The 21,148-nt window shown below is 44.7% G+C and overlaps 1 protein-coding gene across 1 annotated transcript in view; it reads left to right on the top strand.

The window, feature by feature from the left end:
* The window catches only part of LOC112119104 (transmembrane protein 56-B), a 45,494-nt gene that overhangs the window by 3,169 nt on the left and 21,177 nt on the right, over nucleotides 1-21,148 (top strand). The window contains exons 2-3 of the mRNA XM_026655489.1: nucleotides 4,688-4,853; nucleotides 14,768-14,857. Coding sequence (XP_026511274.1) covers nucleotides 4,699-4,853; nucleotides 14,768-14,857 — 245 coding nt within the window. The 5' untranslated portion in view covers nucleotides 4,688-4,698. The remainder of the gene's footprint in view (nucleotides 1-4,687; nucleotides 4,854-14,767; nucleotides 14,858-21,148) is intronic.

Genomic DNA, 21,148 nt, shown 5'->3' with positions numbered 1-21,148 from the left:
TATAACGGCGCTAAAGTCGACATAAAAGCCTAGTGTAGACCAGGCCTAAGTCTCTGGGGGATCCACCTGTGAATCATTTTAAAGAAATTTTTCACTTCTTCACTTGCACAGATGTACAGTCAGGAAGGATTACAGTGCAAATGCTCCAGTAAAGAAAAAAAAATGAGAGGGTTTCTACACAGTCACTTCATGCTTGCCTTGGAAGTAAAAAGGAATGTGCCAATGCAATTGCCTGCTGGTGAACAACCTGGCACTGATGTTTCTAGTTCAAGCCTTTGTACAGCTGTGCAATAAAGGCTTAACAACTCATGTGGCTTGCTGCAAGTTGTCTGTGATAATATAATGTGTTTTTATTTTGTGGGGAGGTTTACTGTGAAGACAGCAGAATAGTCTAACCAAAATTTTTGTTATATTAGGTGGGGAAAAGCCAGAGACAGAAGACTCTGTGTATGATAGTCAAGAGAATGGGGACAGGGAGAGGAGTTGCGGCTGTGGAGGGGGGCAGGAAATGAGGATGGGTGGTAGGCAAGCCTTGAATTGGTTGTTTGGGAAAACCTGTATTTTACTAGCCCCTGGGGGAAGGGAGAGGCAGGGGCAACAATTGGCTACTTTCTGATCTTGGGGCAGATGTATGTGTTTTTTTTCCAAGACACATAGTATGGAAGTTTGGAACTGAAGCCCAGGCACCTGGACTTCTGAGGGGGAATAAATGTGTGTGCTGCCAGGGTTGCCACTATGTTGATTCTGGGTGATTCCTGAATCATGATGTTGCAGAAGTTTGCATGAGAGCAAGGAGTACACCATAACAGGGGATTGCTGACTACAGGCTGATTTGGGTGGAGAGAGCTGGCTAGTGTTGGCATCAAGTTTTGCCCACTCTACAGCATCTAACTGGTGATGAAGAGATTGTGATCTATCGGACATTGTGGTGATTCACTTGGATGGAAATGATCTGGGCCTTATTCCTGGTGTACACCTTGGACAATGTATGAAAGGAGATTTGGACCACATCAGAGATTTATGTCCGAGAGCTGTGAAAGTTTTCTCTGATCTGTCTGAGCATCTGAATAATGACTACAGGGGCAATGTGAAAGCTAGTACTAAGTATTGGAAGAACACTAATTGGGAAATTGGAGGGTTCATGGATGACTGGAAAATGTGTACTGTTTGCCATAGAAACATTACAAGCTCTCTTGCCTCACTGTTTCTTGGAGATGAGGTACATCTGTTGGACAGGGATCAGAGGATCTTTTTCTGAGACATAATATTGTCCGTATTTTGGAACGGAAACCCTATCTCTTGCTGGCACGGCCACACACTCCACCTTCCAATCATTCTGAAACATGACCCGGAATACCAGTCCACTATAACATAGTTATCCTTCACTCCAGTACTCCATGTGAGTCATGTTATTGGGGATAGAGGTTGGAGGAGGGAAGTAACAGCAATAGAAATGTTTGGATACCAAGGAGTGAAGACTTCGGTGGGATGTGTTCCCTGCTCGTTGGTGAGGGCCAGGGCACAGTAATGGGAAGCGGGCCAGGTTGGAGGGGGGAATGCAGTGAATGGGTCAGGAGTGTGGTTGTGGATGTGTGTCAAAGCAGGGCTGGTTTGGCCTTGGTGGATGAGGTGCGTAGGCCTTGCTGGCTTGGTATGCAAATTGTGGGACTTGATATGTACAACTGCCTAAATGACTACTGACTCCTACCAACAACTTATCTTTGCCTGTTCAAAAAAGCTAAAATTCATTGGCAAAAAACTACGTTAATGCAGAGTGAAGATTGCTTGGTGGTATGTCGTCTCCTTGCAGAATGCTGAGTTGAGCAAAATTCAAATTTCTGAAAAACATGAAATGTACAGTTAAAGTGCCCAGGCAACCTTAACTCTGTTGTCTTTTAGCAGTGTCCCAAGACACCACGTTAATAATAATATCTTTATTCTGTCAACCCCTCAGTTGCTGAAATGTACAAACTCTTCCTCTCTTTTTACAACCCATTCACTCTCACCCGCAGGATTCCATTTAACACTATTAAAAGTTTGTTGTTTGCTTGTCTGTTTGAAAGTTCTCTATGCCACCTTCCCTCTACTCTCTTTGAGCAATACCTCATGCTGGCCGGTGGCACTATAAAATTCAGGAGGTTCCAGATCCTGGCATAGGCTCACACACTTGGTCAACTCCCCAGAAAGAATACCACACCTGTACAATTTAGAAGTCACTTCACAGCCTTTTATACCTCTCTTACACATACTCACATGATACTGTCTCAACCTACACTTTACTTAACCATCATAAGAATCCTCTCATATTCCACCTCACTGCTGACAATATCTCTTGTAGTAAAAGCCCTATGCTCTGCTACTGACATAACCTACACAATTCTGCATAGAAATTATTCATACTGAAGGTATACATGCATCCCTGTTTTCACATGAAGGAGCAAGATACAGATCTCTTCATACATGATCACAGCTCTGTCACACACCTCAAAGTATTCCACAGATTTACTAAACAGGCCCAACTACTGCTTCCACCAGTTAGTGTACGTATACCTAACACACTGACTGCAGATGGAGTGTAAGCAAATAATTCCCATTGGCTATTGCCAGCTCCAGGGGAACAGAGGGAAGGTGGTATGGGCATTTCCTGCCCTTTTTTTTATATAGAAAGACTCTACTTCTAGGACATTCTGGAGAAAGATGCTGACTATTAGACAGTTATTACCATGTGTGAAATATTAGTCAAAGTCTTGGTTAAGCAGCAGTGCTTTAATTAGATTTAAGGTCTTTAAAATACACTTAAAAGCTATTTCTATATGCTGGTCTCTTAAGACAGTTTAAGAATATTGCCTTTGAAAGTATTTAAATCTTTTAATTACTACGGGCAGGTCTTCACTACCTGCTGGATTGGTGGGTAGAGATTGAGCTATCGGGGATCAATTTATCGCGTCTCATCTAGACGCGGCTAAATCGATCCCCGAACGCGCTCCCCGTTGACTCCGGAACTCCAGCTCGCAAGAGGTGGAAGTGGAGTCGACAGGGGAGTGGCGGCGGTCGACTTGCCGCCGTCCTCACGGCCAGGTAAGTCGACCTAAGATACGCCAACTTCAGCTACGCTATTCGCGTAGCTGAAGTTGTGTATCTTAGGTCAACCCCCAGCCCTCCTCCCAGTGTAGACCAGGGCTATGAGTTATCCTGTCTTTCTTTTGTTTAGCTTCTCTTGTGAAAGGGTTGGATTATTTTTGGGATACAGGAATGTAAATGGAGTTCAGTATGGAAGCTCTAGTTGGGGATAACTGGTTTTTTTCTCTCTCTTCTATATGGTGTATGGGAATTTAGTTTTGCAAATCCCTCTAACTTCTGTTGAAGTCAAATGGTTAAATCCCTGAGAATGGTGCTGAAATTCTTTCCATAAGTCTGAAATAATAGTTCCATAACTCAAGTATCAGGGGGTAGCCGTGTTAGTCTGTATCCACAAAAACAACAAGGAGTCCGGTGGCACCTTAAAGACTAACAGATTTATTTGGGCATAAGCTTTCAGATGCATCTGAAGAAGTGAGGTTTTTTACCCACAAAAGCTTTTATGCCCAAATAAATTTGTTACTCTTTAAGGTGCCACCGGACTCCTAGTTCCACAACTGGAGCCTTTGTCAGCTATGTCTGTCTAGAACAGGGGTGGGCAAACTTTTTGGCCTGAGCACCACCTCTGGGTATGGAAATTGTATGGCGAGCCATGAATGCGCATGAAATTGGGGGGTGGGGTGCAGGAGGGGGAGAGGGCTCTAGCTGGGGGTGTGGGCTCTGGCGTGGAGCCAGAAATGAGGAGTTCAAGCTGCGGGAGGGGGCTCTGGGCTGGGGGTTGGGGTGTAGCTCCAGCTGGGGGTGCGGGCTCTGGGGTGGGGTTGGGAGTGCAGGAGGGTGCTCCGGGCTGGGACCAAGGGGTTCGGAGGGCGGGAGGGGTATCAGGGCTGGTGCAGGGGGTTGGGGCACAGGAGGGGGTCAGGCTCTGGTTGGCGCTTACCTCAAGCAGCTCCTGGAAGCAGTGGCATGTCCCCCCTCCAGCTCCTACGCGGAGGCGCAGCCAGACAGCTCCCATTGGCTGCAGTTCCCGGCCAACGGGAGCTATGGAGGCAGTACTTGGGGCAGGGCAGTGTGTGGAGCCCCCTGGTTGCCCCTATGTATAGGAGCCAGAGCCAGGGGGCGGGGGGACATGCTGCTGCTTCCAGAAGCCACAGCACATGCAGAGCGGGGCAAGCCCCTGACCCCACTCCCTGACTGGAACGTCGGAGTGGGGCAAGCCCTGGACCCTGCTCCCCGGCGGGAGCTCGAGGGCCGGATTAAAACGTCTGAAGGGCCAGATGAGCCCCCGGGCCATAGTTTGCCCACCCCTGGTCTAGAAAATATCTAGGAATGTCCAAAAAATTGTTTGCGCTTCTTCCCCACCTCTCCTTCCCTCGCCTCAGGTACAGACTGAACACATTCACTATTTAATAGGGCAACTCAAATGGCTACTTAATATATCACTGTGTTACATCTGAAGATTATTGTGTTCTGTGTAGCACTACATTTTATTTTTGTTTCTACTTAAATTACTATCTTGGAGGCTTAAAATTCTTTTTGCAGCTACTTAAACAAAATTGATTAAACTATGTCTGCACTGAGACAGTAATTCTGCCATTCCAATTAACAGGCTGAAGAATAATGGCTACCTTCAACAAACTGATTATTGGCACTGCTGTTACCAGTTTTACCATATTTCAGCTTCTGTTCCATGTTCTAAGTTCTTGGGCATCAACAAGAATAACTCCTGCTTTTAATAATCTCAACCAAAAAAGGAAGATTGAATGGAATTCAAGGTAAAGTGTTTAAAAATAAATACAAATAATGAATTGATTCAGAAATTTAGTAATTTTCAAGCTCCCAAATATATAACAGCATATAACTGAGGATGTAAAAATTATGAAAATACCCCCATCTCCCAAAACCTATGTGAAGATCTAAGCAAAATTCCCTCCAGTTTACTGTAAATGCTGGATTACATCTAGCTTTGTTAAGGCGTGCAAAGAAGGAATGTGTATGTAAGAGGTCTTCTTTCTTCTTTGAGTAGTGTCCCTCTTATGGGTGCTCCGCTTCACATGTGCATGTGTGGCAGGGTGACGACGCACTGGTGCGGCGCCTCCTGCTGGTTGTCTTGGGAATTAGCTCTTCCAGCCCAGAGTGCCCTCTGCAAGCCAGTGTCTCACCTGCCGCTGGCCCCCGTATCCCTCCCCGGACCCCGGTGCCTTTGTATACCAGGGTTCTGCCCCCAGCACTAACCCCTCCATCTCTGGGTCTGCCCTCCCAGGGGAGCCCCCAACCCCCTATCCCCCACCTTGCCTCAGTGGCTACTACCAGTCTTCATCTAGCCCCCACTCCCTGGGGCAGACTGCAGTCTATAAACCACTCATCATCGGCAAGGGGGGGTTGGACCAGCTGCCTCTGCCTATTCCTGGGCTGCCCCTCTGCAGCCCTAGTACCCTTGTGGACCCTTAACTTGGCCTGCAGTCTGGGACTTAGCTAGGCTGGAGCTCCCCAGCTCCTTCTGCCCTTCCCCAGCACTGCTCCACCCAAGGTACCCTCCTTAGCTTCCCAGGCAGCCAGGTCCTTCTCTCTCTAAGGAGCTAGAGAGAGAGTGTGTTTAGAGTTCCTGGCTCACAGCTCTTTTATAGGGCCAGCTGTGGTCTGATTGGACTGTGGCCTCAGCTGTGGCTGCTTCCCCAGTCAGCCTTTCCCCAGCCACAGCCCTCTCCAGGGCTGCTTTTAACCCCTCCAGGCAGGAGCGGGGTGACCACCCCGCTACAGCATGTGTTTTCAATTGGAGATTTCTGCTGGCAGTGTCCATTTGACTTGTGCATGCACCCTACACAGCCTCGTGCCCCGCACTGAGGCTACATCCGACTGGACGGGTGAATCACGCTTAGTTCCTTTTCATCAGCCTCAGCCTGAGATGGAGCTCTAGTGTGTCCACCTTGAGTATGCCTCATCTATTAAAATTTTATTGTTAGTTTAGCTTAGTATAGCTGTTTAGTTTAGTTTTACATTTTTTTTCCTCCTTCCTTTCGGAAGGTTTGCTTTCCTGGGAAGGATATGCTCAGCTCTTTTAAATGATGCCTCACTTGCTGGGAGGCCATCCCGGCTAGCAATGACCACTCCAAGTGTGTTCGCTGCCTGGAAGACTCGCACATCTCACTGGAGCGTAACTTCTGTTTAGCCCTTAAATGCAGGGTGAGGAAGAACTGGAAGATCAAGCTGAGGCTTATGATGGCGTGTTCTCTTTTATCTGCATCAGAGGCAGGTCAGGAGACTTCCCCTCCAGTACATCAGTCTCCATACACATCCAGTGCCCTGTCAACCTCAGTTCATCACTCCCCCAGAAAAGGGAAGGTTTCTGAGACCTCCAGAAGCCCCAGGAAGAGGAACTCCAACTCACCTTGCAGGGAGTCTCTTCCTAAAAGACATCGATCTCCCACTGGGTCAATGGTCTCAGAATTGTTGACCTCTCTGCCCTGTACCATTCAGGCTACAGGCTACCCTGGCGGTACCAGTGGAGCCAGGAAACCCCATAGCTCTTCTAAGAACAAACTCAGCTCCAAGCAAGCTTTAGTACCATCTGGGCATGTCAGAGATGGCAAGGAGAGACATTCCTCCAGCCGGTATAACTGGACACAACCCTACCTCCAGTACTGCCCCATGACAGGTCTCTTGGTATGCTGTAAGTCGAAGCATCTGCCTCTGTCTGTGCCCTTGTTGGAGCAATCCAAACCTTTGGTACTGTCCACTTTGAGAGAGATCATCACATTGGTACCAATGCTTTATTCAGTACCTCAAGAAGTTAGGTACTTGAAGGACTTGACTGTAGCAGAGGAACAGGAATCGCTGCTGATCATGGGCACCAAATGCCTCTTGGCACCGAGACCCACTCGGTCACCGGACATTCATATGTCACCAGTACTGCCTGACTCCTTGCACTGTTTTCAGCTGGGGCTCTTCCTCCTCAGAGTTCAATGGAAGATGAAGGGGACCTCCAATGAGTCCATTCAGCCTCTCATATTTCAGTGTAGGGCTCTTCCACCCACCTTTATAGGAACCCATTCTATGTTAGTCATAGAGACAAGGAGGAAGCCTGGGGAGGTCACCACAGATGGTGGGAACAATCCTGGATGCCACCTCCTCTCCCATATGGAGCCCCACAATGGCCATACTGGGATCCCTGGGCTGCCTGCAAACAGAAATTTTCTGGGGCTCTGCACCTAGCCCACCGGGATGATAGGGAAACACAATCTTTACCACCTCAAACCATTCCCTTGCAGGAAAAGACGGAACACAAAGCTAGGACAGATAAGGAGACCACCTCTCAAACTACCATTTCCTTGTACATAAGAACGGCCATACTGGGTCAGACCAAAGGTCCATCTAGCCCAGTATCCTGTCTTCCAACAGTGGCCAATGCCAGGTGCCCCAGAGGGAATGAACAGAACACGTAATCATCAAGTGATCCATCCCCTGTCACCCATTCCCAGCTTCTGGCAAACAGAGGTTAGGGACGTCATCCCTGTCCATCCTGGCTAATAGCCATTGATGGACATATCATCCATGAACTTATTTAGTTCTTTTTTGAACACTGTTATAGTCTTGGCCTTCACAACATTCTCTGGCAAGGAGTTCCACAGGTTGACTGTGCATTGTGTGAAGAAATATTTCCTTTTGTTTATTTTGAACCTGCTGCTTATTAATTTCATTTAGTGATGTCTAGTTCTTGTATAATGAGAAGAGTAAATAACACTTCCTTATTTATTTTCTCCATGCCAGTCAGGGTTTTATAGATCTCTATCATATCCCCCTTTAGTCTTCTTTTTTCCAAGCTGAAAAGTCCCAGTTTTATTAATCTCTTCTCACATGGAAGCTGTCCCATAATCCTAATTATTTTTGTTGTCCTTTTTCTGAATCTTTTCCAATTCCAATATATCTTTTTTGAGATAGGGCAACCACAACCACATCTGCAATATTCAAGATGTGGGCGTACCATGGATTTGTGTAGCGACAATGTGATATTTTCTGTCTTATTATCAATCCCTTTCTTAATGATTACCAACATTCTGTTCACTTTTTTGACTGCTGCTGCACATTGAGTGGATGTTTTCAGAGACCTATCCACAATGATGCAAAAATCTCTTTCTTGAGTGGTTACAGCTAATTTAGACCCCATCATTTTATATGTATAGTTGGGATTATGTTTTCCAATGTGCATTACTTTGCATTTATCAACACTGAATTTCATCTGCCATTTTGTTGCCCAGTCACCCAGTTTTGTGAGATCCTTTTGTAAGTCTTTGCGGTCTGCTTTGGACTTAACTATCTTGAGTAGTTTTGTATCATTGGCAAATTTTGCCACCTCACTGTTTACCCCTTTTTCCAGATCATTTATGAATATGTTGAATAGTACTGGTCCCAGTACAGACCCCTGGGGACACCACTATTTACCTCTCTCCATTCTGAAAACTGACCATTTATTCCTGCCCTTTGTTGCCTATCTTTTAACCAGTACTCACCAGATGAAGTGGTAATACCCTCTCCTCCATCAATGGCTGATGAATTTAGACATTCCAAGATGTCATTTAAATGAGTGACAGACTCCCTTCAGATACTGCTAGGCTGATTTTATTTTTGATAACATCTTCACAATTCCCGTTCTTCAATACTGGTCCTCCAAGGTACACAATTTTTTCCCATGTGTTCTGGTTTTTTGTCTCTGAGTTTGATCTTTAGTTCTTTCTCTTGTCTTCCAGTTGCCATAATTTTTCTCTTCTCCATGCTGTTCTTCAATCTGAATTTTTTGCTTTCCTGATCTACCTTGTCAATTACTATCTGTAAATCCTCCTTGGCAGGGCCGGCTCTAGGTTTTTTACCGCCCCAAGCAAAAAAATTTTTGGCTGCCCCCCCCCACCCCAGCCCTGGGCTCTCACCCCCTAGCCCCCTGCCACCTCAGTCCTGGGCTCTCTCTTCCCGCCCCCCCCCGCACCCCCTGCCGCCCCAGCCCTGGGCTCCCCCCCTCGCCTCCAGCCAGTCCGGGTCTGGCAGGGTCGGGGTAAGCAGCGGGGCTCCTGGGCCGCGCCTCAGCCCAGGGTCCCTCCAGCCAGGGCTCCTGCCTCCAGGACCGGCCGGGACCCGGGAGGGCAGAGCCGGGGGACCGCCCCGGCAGGGGGCTGAGGAGCCGGGGCAGGGCAGTCCAGGAGGGAGCGGAGTCCCAGAGAGCGGGATGCTGGCCCCACACGGCAGCACCGCGCCCTCTATGGCCCCGCTGCTGCTGCTGCTTCTGGCCGCCCTGCTGCAGTCCCTGGGTGGCTCGGGCCGCTTCCTTCAGCCCCGGCTGCGGCGCTGGGGGGCGGCAGCCCTGCGGCACCCGCAGGTGGCTCCAAGTGCCCCGCGGGGCGGCCCCCAGCCCGAGTGTCCCCTGCTCGGAGCCTGCCCAGCCCAGCCACAAGGTGCGGGTGCTGCTCCCCTGCGGCGCGAACCGCAGCGGCCCCAGGGCGCCCCCTGCACACCACGCGCTGCTGCTGCCAGGGCCGGCTCTAGGCTTTTGCTGCCGGAAGCAAAAAAAAAAAATGGCCAGAATGCCGCCCTTGAAAATGTGCCGCCCCAAGCAGATGCTTGGTTTGCTGGTGCCTAGAGCCGGCCCTGCTCCTTGGTCAATATTGTCTGCGAATCTAAGGTTATGCATTATCCTAAAACGTAACATGACTCCTCCTGTTTCATCTTTCAGTACTACACTAATTACGGCTTCTAGTACCAAGTTGAACAAAACTGATTAGGGTGTTTATCCTTGCCTCACTCCTACGGTTGTCCTGATCCACTCTGCTTCATGTCTACTCTTACTGCACTCATCAATTTGCTGTAGAAGTTTCTTTGAGATGCCATATATTGTCATAAGTTGCCATAACTGTTTCTGCCAAGTGCTGTCAAAAGCCTGTTTTGAAGTCTATACAGGTGTTGTAACAGGTCTGGTTGTGTTCTATGTACCTCTCCTATATCTATCTTATCATAAATAACAGATCTACTTTATATTGTTCTGATCTAAATCTGGCCTGTTCCTTTTCAAGTGCCATTTCCACACACCTCTTTGATCTCTGCAATGTCTTGGTGAATGCTTTTCCCAGCACAGTCAATAAGCTGAGTCCTCTGTAGTTCTTGCATTCACTCTTATCTCCTTTTTTATAGATTGGTATTACTGTTGCTTTCCCCCATTCGCTCAGCCCTTGTTCATGTTTGTAAATCTTGTTGAATAGCTTGTGCATTGCCTTTACCATGTGTTGCTTGCTTGCTTGCAGCAGCTTTTGGTTATGTTGTCGCTTCCCTGGCTCCTTTTTCTTTTTGAAACTTTCCATTGGGATATTTACTACTTCTTCTAAGAATTCCAGTATTTTCTGTCCCTCATTTGTGCTGGGAAGCTTGTTCAGGACCATTTCATCTTCTGTGTTCTGCACATTGTATGGCTCTTCAGAATATTTTTCCATCACTTATTCTTTGCTTGTTAATCCTCAGTTATGTATCCACACTTGTCTTTCACCACTGACATCTGCAATTCATATGTCTTACACAGTTCTCTTATCTTGCAATACAACCCTTGTGTTGCATTTCTCTTTGTATATTCTTCTGCTTCTTTACAATGTTCACTTATCCAGTTGTTCCTGTCGGTCTTTGCTTTCTGTTTTATCTCTAGTCAGCCTATTGTACTAGCTCTTAAACTCTCCATCCTCCTCTTTATTCTCCTTCAGCTTCCTACACTTGTCACTCATTTGCAGTATTTAATCCATTTTCTACCTTTCTTTCTTCGTTTTGGCCTTATAGCCCAACATTTGTTCAGCCACTCTTGTAATCCCATTTTTTACACTGTTCCATGTCTCTTCAATGTTCATTTATTCTTTTACCAGATGTATGATGATTTTCTGCATGGCTTCTCTGTATCATTTCCTCATACCTGTCTCTTTCAATTTGTCCACATCATAGATCTTAGTTCTTGGCACTTTTTTTTCATCCCAATTGATGCCAGCACTAACTTATGATCAACTGCAAATGATCTGCACAACAACAACAATTGATTTCCACCTGTGATTCACAAGTACAAAGTCTATCATGTTCTTTAATTACCCATCAGGTGATTGTCACGCTGTCTGGAGTGGTTCACGACCATGAGTGCCAACCTCAGGGCAGACTGTCAAGAAACAGGGCAAGGGTCCCAAATTGGGGGGAAATCGATAATTAGATTTCACCAACCCAGTAACAAATGTGAACTCCTAAAGCACTATAACAGCCTTACAGAGTCACAGACAGTCTCCTTGGGCCTTCCAGTCCATCTTGCTACCCAGGCAAGCTGGACTTAGTGATAGTACACCAAAGATTACAAAATATTCAGGTTTCTCCCAGTCCCAGGTCACTTTGTACTTTAGATATCTCATCAAAGACAACACTTGTAGCCCATCCTGTAATAAACTAACTAAAGATTTATTAACTAAAAAATAAACGAGAGAGTTATTATAAGGTTAAGAACAAAAGAACGGGCATACTGGGTCAGATCAAAGGTCCATCTAGCCCAGTATCCTGTCTTCTGACAGTGGCCAATGCCAGGTGCCCCAGAGGGAATGAACAGAACACGTAATCATCAAGTGATCCATCCCCTGTCGCCCATTCCCAGCTTCTGGCAAACAGAGGCTAGGGACACCATCCCTGCCCATCCTGGCTAATAGCCATTGATGGACCTATCCTCCATGAATTTATCTAGTTCCTTTTTGAACCCTGTTATAGTCTTGGCCTTCACAACATCCTCTGGCAAAGAGTTCCACAGGTTGACTGTGTGTTGTGTGAAGAAATATTTCCTTTTGTGTATTTTAAACCTGCTGCCTATTAATTTCACTTGGTGACCCCTAGTTCTTGTGTTATGAGAAGGAGTAAATAACACTTCCAAGTAAACTTTTATACACAAATGAGTTACAGTCTATGGTTCCAAAAGGTGACAGAGTTGTAGTAATCTGTCCACTCTGAAGGTGTTTTAGGTTGACCATGGAGATCTGTGTTTCTGTTTCATAGTTCTCGCCCTGTCATAGTCCAAACAGGAAAAAAGAGAGGAAAAATTTTCTTTTCAGCTATTCTTATTTCCTTCTTCCAGAATTCATGCTGATGGGATGAGCCCTTTTGCATGTAGCCGCTTCATGGGTGTAAAGGGGCAATTAACAAAGTCTTTGTATTGTGATGTCCCACAATCGCCCATTTAGTTTTGATAGCTGCCTTGATGAGCAGATTCAGTTTCAGAACAAACTTTTTTTTTGTTTTATAAAGCAAAAACTTAATTTTCATCTTATACCGGGTGATAAATATACTATAAGTGAGATTAATGCATACAGCAATTAACAGGTGTTTCATAAATTCTAAACACATTGTTACAAGTTTAATACCCATTTTAAACATACTAAAGCACAGGTGAAACAGACTAGTTTCCAGCAATTAATTTGTCAGTGCGCGGCTGAGGTCTAAAGCCTTGGCAAGAGCTGACACCTGGTTTGCCAGTGTCACAGTGATCTCTATGTCCACATCCTCTGCAGTTTTCTTTGTTGAAATAGCATGTTTGTTATCACCAGGTTGTTGCTTACGCAGAGATTTAGGGCTTGTCTACACCTGTTGCAGTAAATACACTTGTCCAATACAGCTATATTTAACTGTTATTCTGAAGATTAATTAAAACCGTATTCTATCTATTTGATAGAACATTCCATTAAAAGCAATTGCTGAAAGCAGCACAATAACACAAATTAAGTGGAGACCATCCAGACTCCTCTTATTGGAGATTTACAGTGTAATCCATTGGGGTTAGAAAGAATAGCTTTTGTAAATAGGGAGAATAAGAAAAGTAACTTTGGGGAAAGGCTTGAGAGAAACAAGTAGTTTTCCATTTAAATCCTGCAGAGCCGTGTTTGGGACTCTGATGTTGATATATATGGAAAAATGATTTTTCCAAATTATTAATATTTTAAATGCACAAGTCAAAGATAGGGTCCCCCTTGCCTCCTTACACACGTGTGCGTTGCATTATATAGTGTTAATTGTGTAATGTCCGCAAAAAGAACAGGAGTACTTGTGGCCAGGGCCGGCTCCAGGCACCAGCCGAGCAAGCTGGTGCTTGGGGTGGCAGCTTGTAGGAGGCGGCATTCCGCCCAATCCTAGGGTGGCACAGCCGCTTTTTTTGTTTGTTTTGTTTGTTGTTGTTCTGCTCCGGCCGCCCTGTAGGGGGCGGCGGCGTGGAGGACGGGAGCGCCCTGCAGCAAGCCCGGCAGGGCAGCCCGCATCCTTCCCTCCCAGCCAACCGGAGCGATGTGGAGCCCTCCCGGCAGGGGGCACGGCGGGAGGGGCCGCGTGGCAGCGCCCTGCTGAAGCCCTGGCCGCCCCCCTTCTCTCTCTCCCCCCGCTCCCTCCCCCTGCCCCCGCTAGCCGGGGCCCATCCGCCCGGCAGGGCGTCCCCCTGCCCCCCGGCCCCGGCCGTGCCGCCGGTTTTTTTTTGGCCCTGCTGTGCTGGCCGCCGTGGTTTTTTTTTGCTTGGGGCGGCCAGAAAGCCAGAGCCGGCCCTGCTTGTGGCACCTTAGAGACTAACAAATTTATTGGAACATAAGCTTTTGTGGGCTACAGCCCACTTCTTCGGATGCATAGAATGGAACGTATATTGAGGAGATATATATATATATACACATACAGAGAGCATGAAAAGGTGAGAGTTGTCTTACCAACTCTGAGAGGCCAATTAAGTAAGAGAAAAAACTTTTGAAGTGATAATCAAGATAGCCCAGTACAGACAGTTTGATAAGAAGTGTGAGAATACTTACATGGGGAGATAGATTCAATGTTTGTAATGGCTCAGCCATTCCCAGTCTCTATTCAAGCCTAAGTTGATTATATCTAGTTTGCATATCAATTCAAGTTCAGCAGTTGTCAGACTTGAATCATTATCATTTATACTATAGCTTCTACTCCCTCAGCACACCTATGATGCTCATATTTGTGTATTGAAGTCTTGCAATTGCAGTCTTGTACTATTCAATTTTGTTCTGAGAGACCTAGAAGCTGGGTCATATGCACAAGACTATCCTTCTCTGAAGCTGTCAGTGCTAGAGTTTCTGTTTAATCTACGGCCTTCCCCACCCACCTAAAAAAACAAGAACAGAAAAGCATTCCAGCTGTTAAATTTGGTGCTTACAAACAGAAATCTGCTAACATAGCATATATGGGCCAGTTTGAATTCAGTATGAAGTACAAGAAGTCTCCTTTTGGTTCATTTAACAAGTTGATTACTGCTGGAAGAATGAATTTAAAGAGCTTAGTCATGAGTTTGCTTTTGCAGATAAGTGTCAGTAAATGGGACTTTACTGACTATCAAGGTATGGGACTATCAAGGTATGTTAATTTTATGTTTTAACTACTTTGTCATTATAAAAAAAATGAAGCATTGATTGCACCAAAAATATTTTCCTCCTTCCCTATGTATACTTTTGCTGTCTATATTAAAAACAAGTCATTCCATGAGCTGATAGATATAATATACAAATGAAATGTCTTTATAGTACAAGAACTTCTGTATGTCATTCAGAATTTCCTTGGAAATATACCATCTTGCACTTAAGATGGTATATTCTAAATTGTGGTATCAGTCAGAATGGTAATCACCAATGTAATATATATTTCTTTTTTTCAGGACAGTATCCACCTTCCATGCCTTGGTGGTTGGTGCTTTTTGTGTATATATCTTGTTGTATGATGAAGCTGTTAATGCTGACCATGTCTGGTAAGACAAGTTATATCAAACTGACTTTAAGAATATGACTTTTTTCTTTGTTCCCATTTTCCCACATCTTTGTCTCCCAATGTTGCTATCGTGTTAGAGTATTAACTAGCTAAATTAGCACTCAGTTTCTCTTAAAATGTGGAGGGCCATTTATATGTCTGTCCTGATTATCTGGTAAAATCCAAATTATTTTGCCAATTAAAATGCCATTATAAGCCTACTGTATAACAGTTTCTACGAAGTAGTATGAACGGTTAGAGACACATTTCTCAGGACAGTTAATTGAAATTCAACCTCCAATTTTAATGCACAGCTCTGAAAATACAACCGTAAACAATCAAAAAGGTGACTGCAGATTTAACATCATTTGTGTCTATTTACTGTTTTGCTTGAAAAGTGAAACAGCGAAGATATAAAATTTTTATTAAAGCTAATGTTAAAAAAATTATATAATACACTGGTTGGGAAAAGAGTTAGTTTTTAAAAGTCATATGATACATAGTGTACATAATCAGCAATAACCCAAATTTAGGTGAATAGATTTAACAATGCAGTTTAGATATTAGAATCCGAATACTTGGGTACATCACTTATGAAAAGTTGTACAGAGATTTGGTTGTGGAAAGCAAAATATATCAATGAGTGGAGATTGTCCCCTAGTAATTGAGAATTAGGTTGGTTGCACACTCTGAATGTCTGTAGGGGGGAAAAATATGACCAAAAGTTAGATGAGATTTTAAGTGTAAAATGAAGACACTATATCAGTTTTTCTTCAGCTCCCCACCCCCTCTGAAAAGGTTTTTCTCAATAGTGGTACAGCAGAGGTTCTCTCTCTAATAAATGCTGCTGCTCTCCTCCTGTCAATGATTTCCAGTAGTTCCTCAAACTAATTAGAAGATCTTCCTGCATTAGAACTTAAAAACTCAAAAGAAAATAAGTTTTGGTCCTTGGTGTTTGTCTCTCCCCCCGCCCCCAACAGACTTTTGCAGTATAATACAGGATTTTGTTTGAGTTGATTCATGAGATTGTTAGCAGAAAGTTGAAGCTGTTACCCTTTATTGGGACTGACTTTTTCCTTTCTTTAAAGCTATGTAAGAAGAACTGTTGATTTTACCTGTATAATTAAACTTTTTTTTTTTTTTAAAGCTTTAACTCCTCTTTCCACCATAACTTTATTTTAAACTGAATCACAACATGGGAATCAGACTAAACTTAAATGCAAAAAATATTTCATCTGGTTTTAAAAGAACAGAACAAAGGTCTGCATTTCATACTGCTCAGTTGTTTACAGATCAGTAATAGAATGCAATATGGTCTGGTGTACTGAACAGAACTGGATGCTATGAAGTTATGAGTTCTAATCACAGCTTTGCCACTGACTTGTTGTGTGGCTTTGGGCATGTTCTTTAATATTGCTGTGTTTGTTTTTCATTGGTAAGAATGGGATAATACTTTCACTATTTTCTCACAGGGATATTATTATAATTGTTTAGGGTTCTGTCCTGCAAGATTCTAAGCTCCCTTGATTTCCACTGGTTTCAATGGAAATTGAGAGCATGCAGCACCTTCAAGAAACAAGTCAAAATTTGAATTGCACTTTGAAGATATAAAGCGCTAAGTATTTTTATTTTGCATAAACTGATTATTGGTATTGGCCTGGAGCAGCCATTACAGAGAAAGTCCTTTGAAACCCAGTGTTCCTGGGCTCCATTGCTTTGTGGAGATGGTGCATGCGCAGTCTGGTCAGCATTAGTAGCTGCGAGAGGCTTGAGCATGCTCTGTGAGGATAAAATCTTCAGAGACTTTTAGCTGTTAAACTCTAGAAAGTCTCTACTGAGTACGTGCAAACTGCAAGTTTTCAAAAGCTTGTTATAACTTGGCCAAATGCTTCCTCCCCAATTTCACTTCCTTGCTTCTGCCACATGCCCTCTCAATGTATAGTTGTGGGTGGCTATGTGATAGTGTCCAAATCAACCCTGTCCTTCAGAGTTAGTTGTGTGTAAAATCTTAGGTCCAGGGCCTTTAGGGTAGCTTCGTCTGAAATGCTTCTGGATCTATGTGTGGCCCAGCTAGGTGGGTTAACTTTCAGGGTTTTAATGCCTGGATGTGAATCTTAAACTTAATTGTCCCTGCACCGAAGAATTTAGAATCTAATTTCAGGCATTACACATAATTAAATGTAACAAACAATAGGGATAAGTGGATGGACAAGAGTTATAATGAAACATCAGGTGATTATTCAACTGAGTTGTGTGTACTACTTGATGGTATAGAAGGTTCCATAGTAGTAGTTTTTCCTTTCTGCTTAATACAAGTTGTGACTTTATAGACTACTTAGGTATTGTTTTTAAGGTGATGAAAATGAGGGAGAAGTCAGAGGTTATGAGAATAGGAGAGAGAAATTGGTGGGAGGAAGAAGGTCTTCAGGTCATAAGTAAATCACTAACTGACAGGAATTCATATGAAACTTCACCAATGAGCAGGCTACTCTATAACTGTCCACTATGGAAGTTTTTGAACCTTCCTTTGAAGTATGATATTAGAATAGAAAGACCACTGGTCTGATGTGATATGGCAATTTTGTGTTTCTGTGAAGGAAAAGGAAGAACTGCAGCTCAGTCTAGGCAGCTCCAGGCAGGTTGAGATGGTGGTCTTTTACTGGTTATATCTGCACTTGCATATTGCTGCCTGATTCAGTAGCTATATAAACCTCCTTGGCAATATGTGACTCTTGTCCTACTGGTTCCTCAGGGAAATATCTTGTCCTTTTTGCTAAACCAAATCATTGTCAGTCTTAGGCTACATCTTCACTACGGGGGGGGGGTCGATTTAAGATACGCAAATTCAGCTACGCGAATAGCGTAGCTGAATTCGACGTATCGCAGCCGACTTACCCCGTTGTAAGGACTTACCCCGTTGTAAGCCGACTTACCCCGTTGTAAGGTGGCAAAATCGACCTCCGTGGCTTCCCATCGACGGTGCTTACTCCCACCTCCGCTGGTGGAGTAAGAGCGTCGATTCGGGGATCGATTGTCGCGTCCCGACGAGACGCGATAATTCGATCCCCGAGAGGTCGATTTCTACCCGCCGATTCAGGCGGGTAGTGTAGACCTAGCCTTAGTAACTTCCTTGGATCTGAAATCAGGCTACAAATGGCCTGATACCTTTCCTTAACCTTCCTGTCCTAGGAGATGGGTCAGCAAACCCAAAGAGCATTAGTGAGACTGTAGATTCCAACCTTTCAGACTGTGAGATCACCCTTCCTCACCCAGGAATTATGATAGGGAATTGCCTGCCAGATACTAGCAGGACTGGGAGCGACAACCTTTGACATCGCATCCATATTGGCCTTCCTCTAGGTATTACCCTAAATTTAAAAGGGTTGAAGAAAGGCAGCCGCAAAGAGAACCTTTTCCCAGAAGGGTCCAAGGGAAATGTCCTGTACCTCAGTGGTTCTCAAAGCCATTCTGCTGCTTGTTCAGGGAAAGCCCCTGCCGGGCCGGGCCGGTTTGTTTACCTGCCGCGTCCGCAGGTTCGGCTGATCGCGGCTCCCACTGGCCGTGGTTCGCTGCTCCAGGCCACTGGGGGCTGCGGGAAGCGGCGTGGGCCAAGGGATGTGGGGAACCCCCAACCCTCTCACCCACCTTGCCTCAGTGACTACTGCCAGTCGTCATCTAGCCCCCACTCACTGGGGCAAACTGCAGTCTGTCATGGCCACTCATCATCGGCATGGGGGTTTGGACCAGCTGCCTCTGCCTAACCCCAGACTGCACCTCTGCAGCTCCAGTACCTTCTTTAGGCCTTTAGCAAGGCCTACATCCTGGGGATTTGCTAGGCTGGAGCTCCCCAGCTCCTCTTGCCTTTCCCCAATCCTGCTCTACTCCCAGTACCCTAAGCTCCCAGGCAGCCAGATCCTTCTCTCGCCACAGCTAGAGAGAGACAGACTTAGCACCTGGCTCACAGCCCTTTTATAGGGCCAGCTATGGCCTGACTGGGGCATGGCCCCAGCTGTGGCTGCTTCCCCAATCAGTCTAGCCTTTTCTTTCAGGAGCGGGGTAACTGCCCCGCTACAAGGCCCAACTTAAATGTATACCCCAAATTAAAAAACACAGTAAAAGAATTAAAAAAGAGCCACCATGGCTCAACAACCATGTAAAAGAAGCTGTGAGAGATAAAAAGGCATCTTTTAAAAAGTGGAAGTCAAATCCTAATGAGGTAAATAGAAAGGAGCATAAACACTGCCAAATTAAGTGTAAAAATGTAATAAGAAAAGCTAAAAAGGAGTTTGAAGAACAGCTAGCCAAAAGCTCAAAAGGTAATAACAAAATGTTTTTTAAGTACATCAGAAACAGGAAGCCTGCTAAACAACCAGTGGGGCCCCTGGACGATCGAGATAAAAAAGGAGCACTTAAAGACGATAAAGTCATTGCAGAGAAACTAAATGAATTCTTTGCTTCAGTCTTCACAGCTGAGGATGTTAGGGAGATTCCCAAACCTGAGCCGTCCTTTGTAGGTGACAAATCTGAGGAATTGTCACAGACTGAAGTGTCACTAGAGGAGGTTTTAGAATTAATTGATAAACTTAACAGTAACAAGTCACCGGGACCAGATGGCATTCACCTAAGAGTTCTGAAAGAACTCAAATGTGAAATTGCGGAACTATTAACTATGGTTTGTAACCTGTCCTTTAAATCAGCTTCTGTACCCAGTGACGGGAAGATAGCTAATGTAATGCCAATATTTAAAAAGGGCTCTAGAGCTGATCCCAGCAATTACAGACCAGTAAGTCTAACGTCAGTACCAGGCAAATTAGTTGAAACAATAGTAAAGAATAAAATTGTCAGACACAAAGAAGAACATAACTTGTTGGGCAAAAGTCAACATGGTTTCTGTAAAGAGAAATCATGTCTTACTAATATTAGAGTTCTTTGAAGGGGTCAACAAACATGTGGACAAGGGGGATCCAGTGGACATAGTGTACTTAGATTTCCAAAAAGCCTTTGACAAGGTCCCTCACCAAAGGCTCTTACGTAAATTAAGTTGTCATGGGATAAGAGGGAAGATCCTTTCATGGATTGAGAACTGGTTAAAAGACAGGGAATAAAGGTAGGAATAAATGGTAAATTTTCAGAATGGAGAATGGAGAGGGGTAACTAGTGGTGTTCACCAAGGGTCAGTCCTAGGACCAATCATATTCAACTTATTCATGAATGATCTGGAGAAAGGGAGTGAGGTGGCAAAGTTTTCAGACTATACTAAATTGCTCAAGATAGTTAAGACCAAAGCAGACTGTGACGAACTTCAAAAAGATCTCACAAAATTAAGTGATTAGGCAACAAAATGGCAAATGAAATTTAATATGGATAAATGCAAAGTAATGCACATTGGAAAAAATAACCCCAACTATATATAGAATATGATGGGGGGCTAATTTAGCTATAACTAATCAGGAAAGAGATCTTGGAGTCATCATGGATAGTTCTCTGAAGATGTCCACGCAGTGTGCAGTGGCAGTCAAAAAAGCAAACAGGATGTTAGGAATCATTAAAAAAGGGATAGAGAATAAGACGGAGAATATCTTATTGCCCTTATATAAATCCATGATACACCCACAGATTGAATACTATGTACAGATGTGGTCTCCTCATCTCAAAAAAGATATACTGGCATTAGAAAAGTTTCAGAGAAGGGGAACTAAAAGGATTAGGCGTTTGGAACGGGTCCCATATGAGGAGAGATTAAAGAGGCTAGGACTTTTCAGCTTGGAAAAGAGGAGACTAAGGGCTGGTCCACACTACCCACCCAATTCGGCGGGTAGAGATCGATCTTCTGGGATCGATTTATCGCGTCTCATCTGGACGCGATAGATCGATTCCAGAAGCGCTCCCCCGTCGACTGCGGAACTCCTGCTCGCCGAGAGGAGGAAGCGCTGTCGACGGGGGAGCCTGCCTGCGCCGCGTGGACCCGAAGTAAGTAAATTTAGTTCGATATAGGAAACGTCGACTTCAGCTAGGCTATTCTCGTAGCTGAAGTTGCGTTTCCTATATCGATCCCCCGCCCCAGTGTGGACCTGCCCTAAGGGGAGATATGATAGAGGTTTATAAAATCATGAGTGGTGGGGAGAAAGTGAATAAGGAAAAGTTATTTACTTGTTCCTATAATATAAGAATTAGGGGCCACCAAATGAAATTAATGGGCAGCAGGTTTAAAACAAATAAAAGGAAGTTCTTCTTCATACAGCGCACAGTCAACCTGTGGAACTCCTTGTCTGAGGAGGTTGTGAAGGCTAGG

Source organism: Terrapene carolina, unplaced genomic scaffold, assembly GCF_002925995.2.
Source record: "Terrapene carolina triunguis isolate 2854851 unplaced genomic scaffold, T_m_triunguis-2.0 Scaffold210, whole genome shotgun sequence".
In the NCBI taxonomy this organism is placed as follows: domain Eukaryota; kingdom Metazoa; phylum Chordata; order Testudines; family Emydidae; genus Terrapene; species Terrapene triunguis.
The sequence above is the reverse complement of the archived record's forward strand: the minus strand, read 5'-3'. Positions and strand labels throughout refer to the sequence as shown.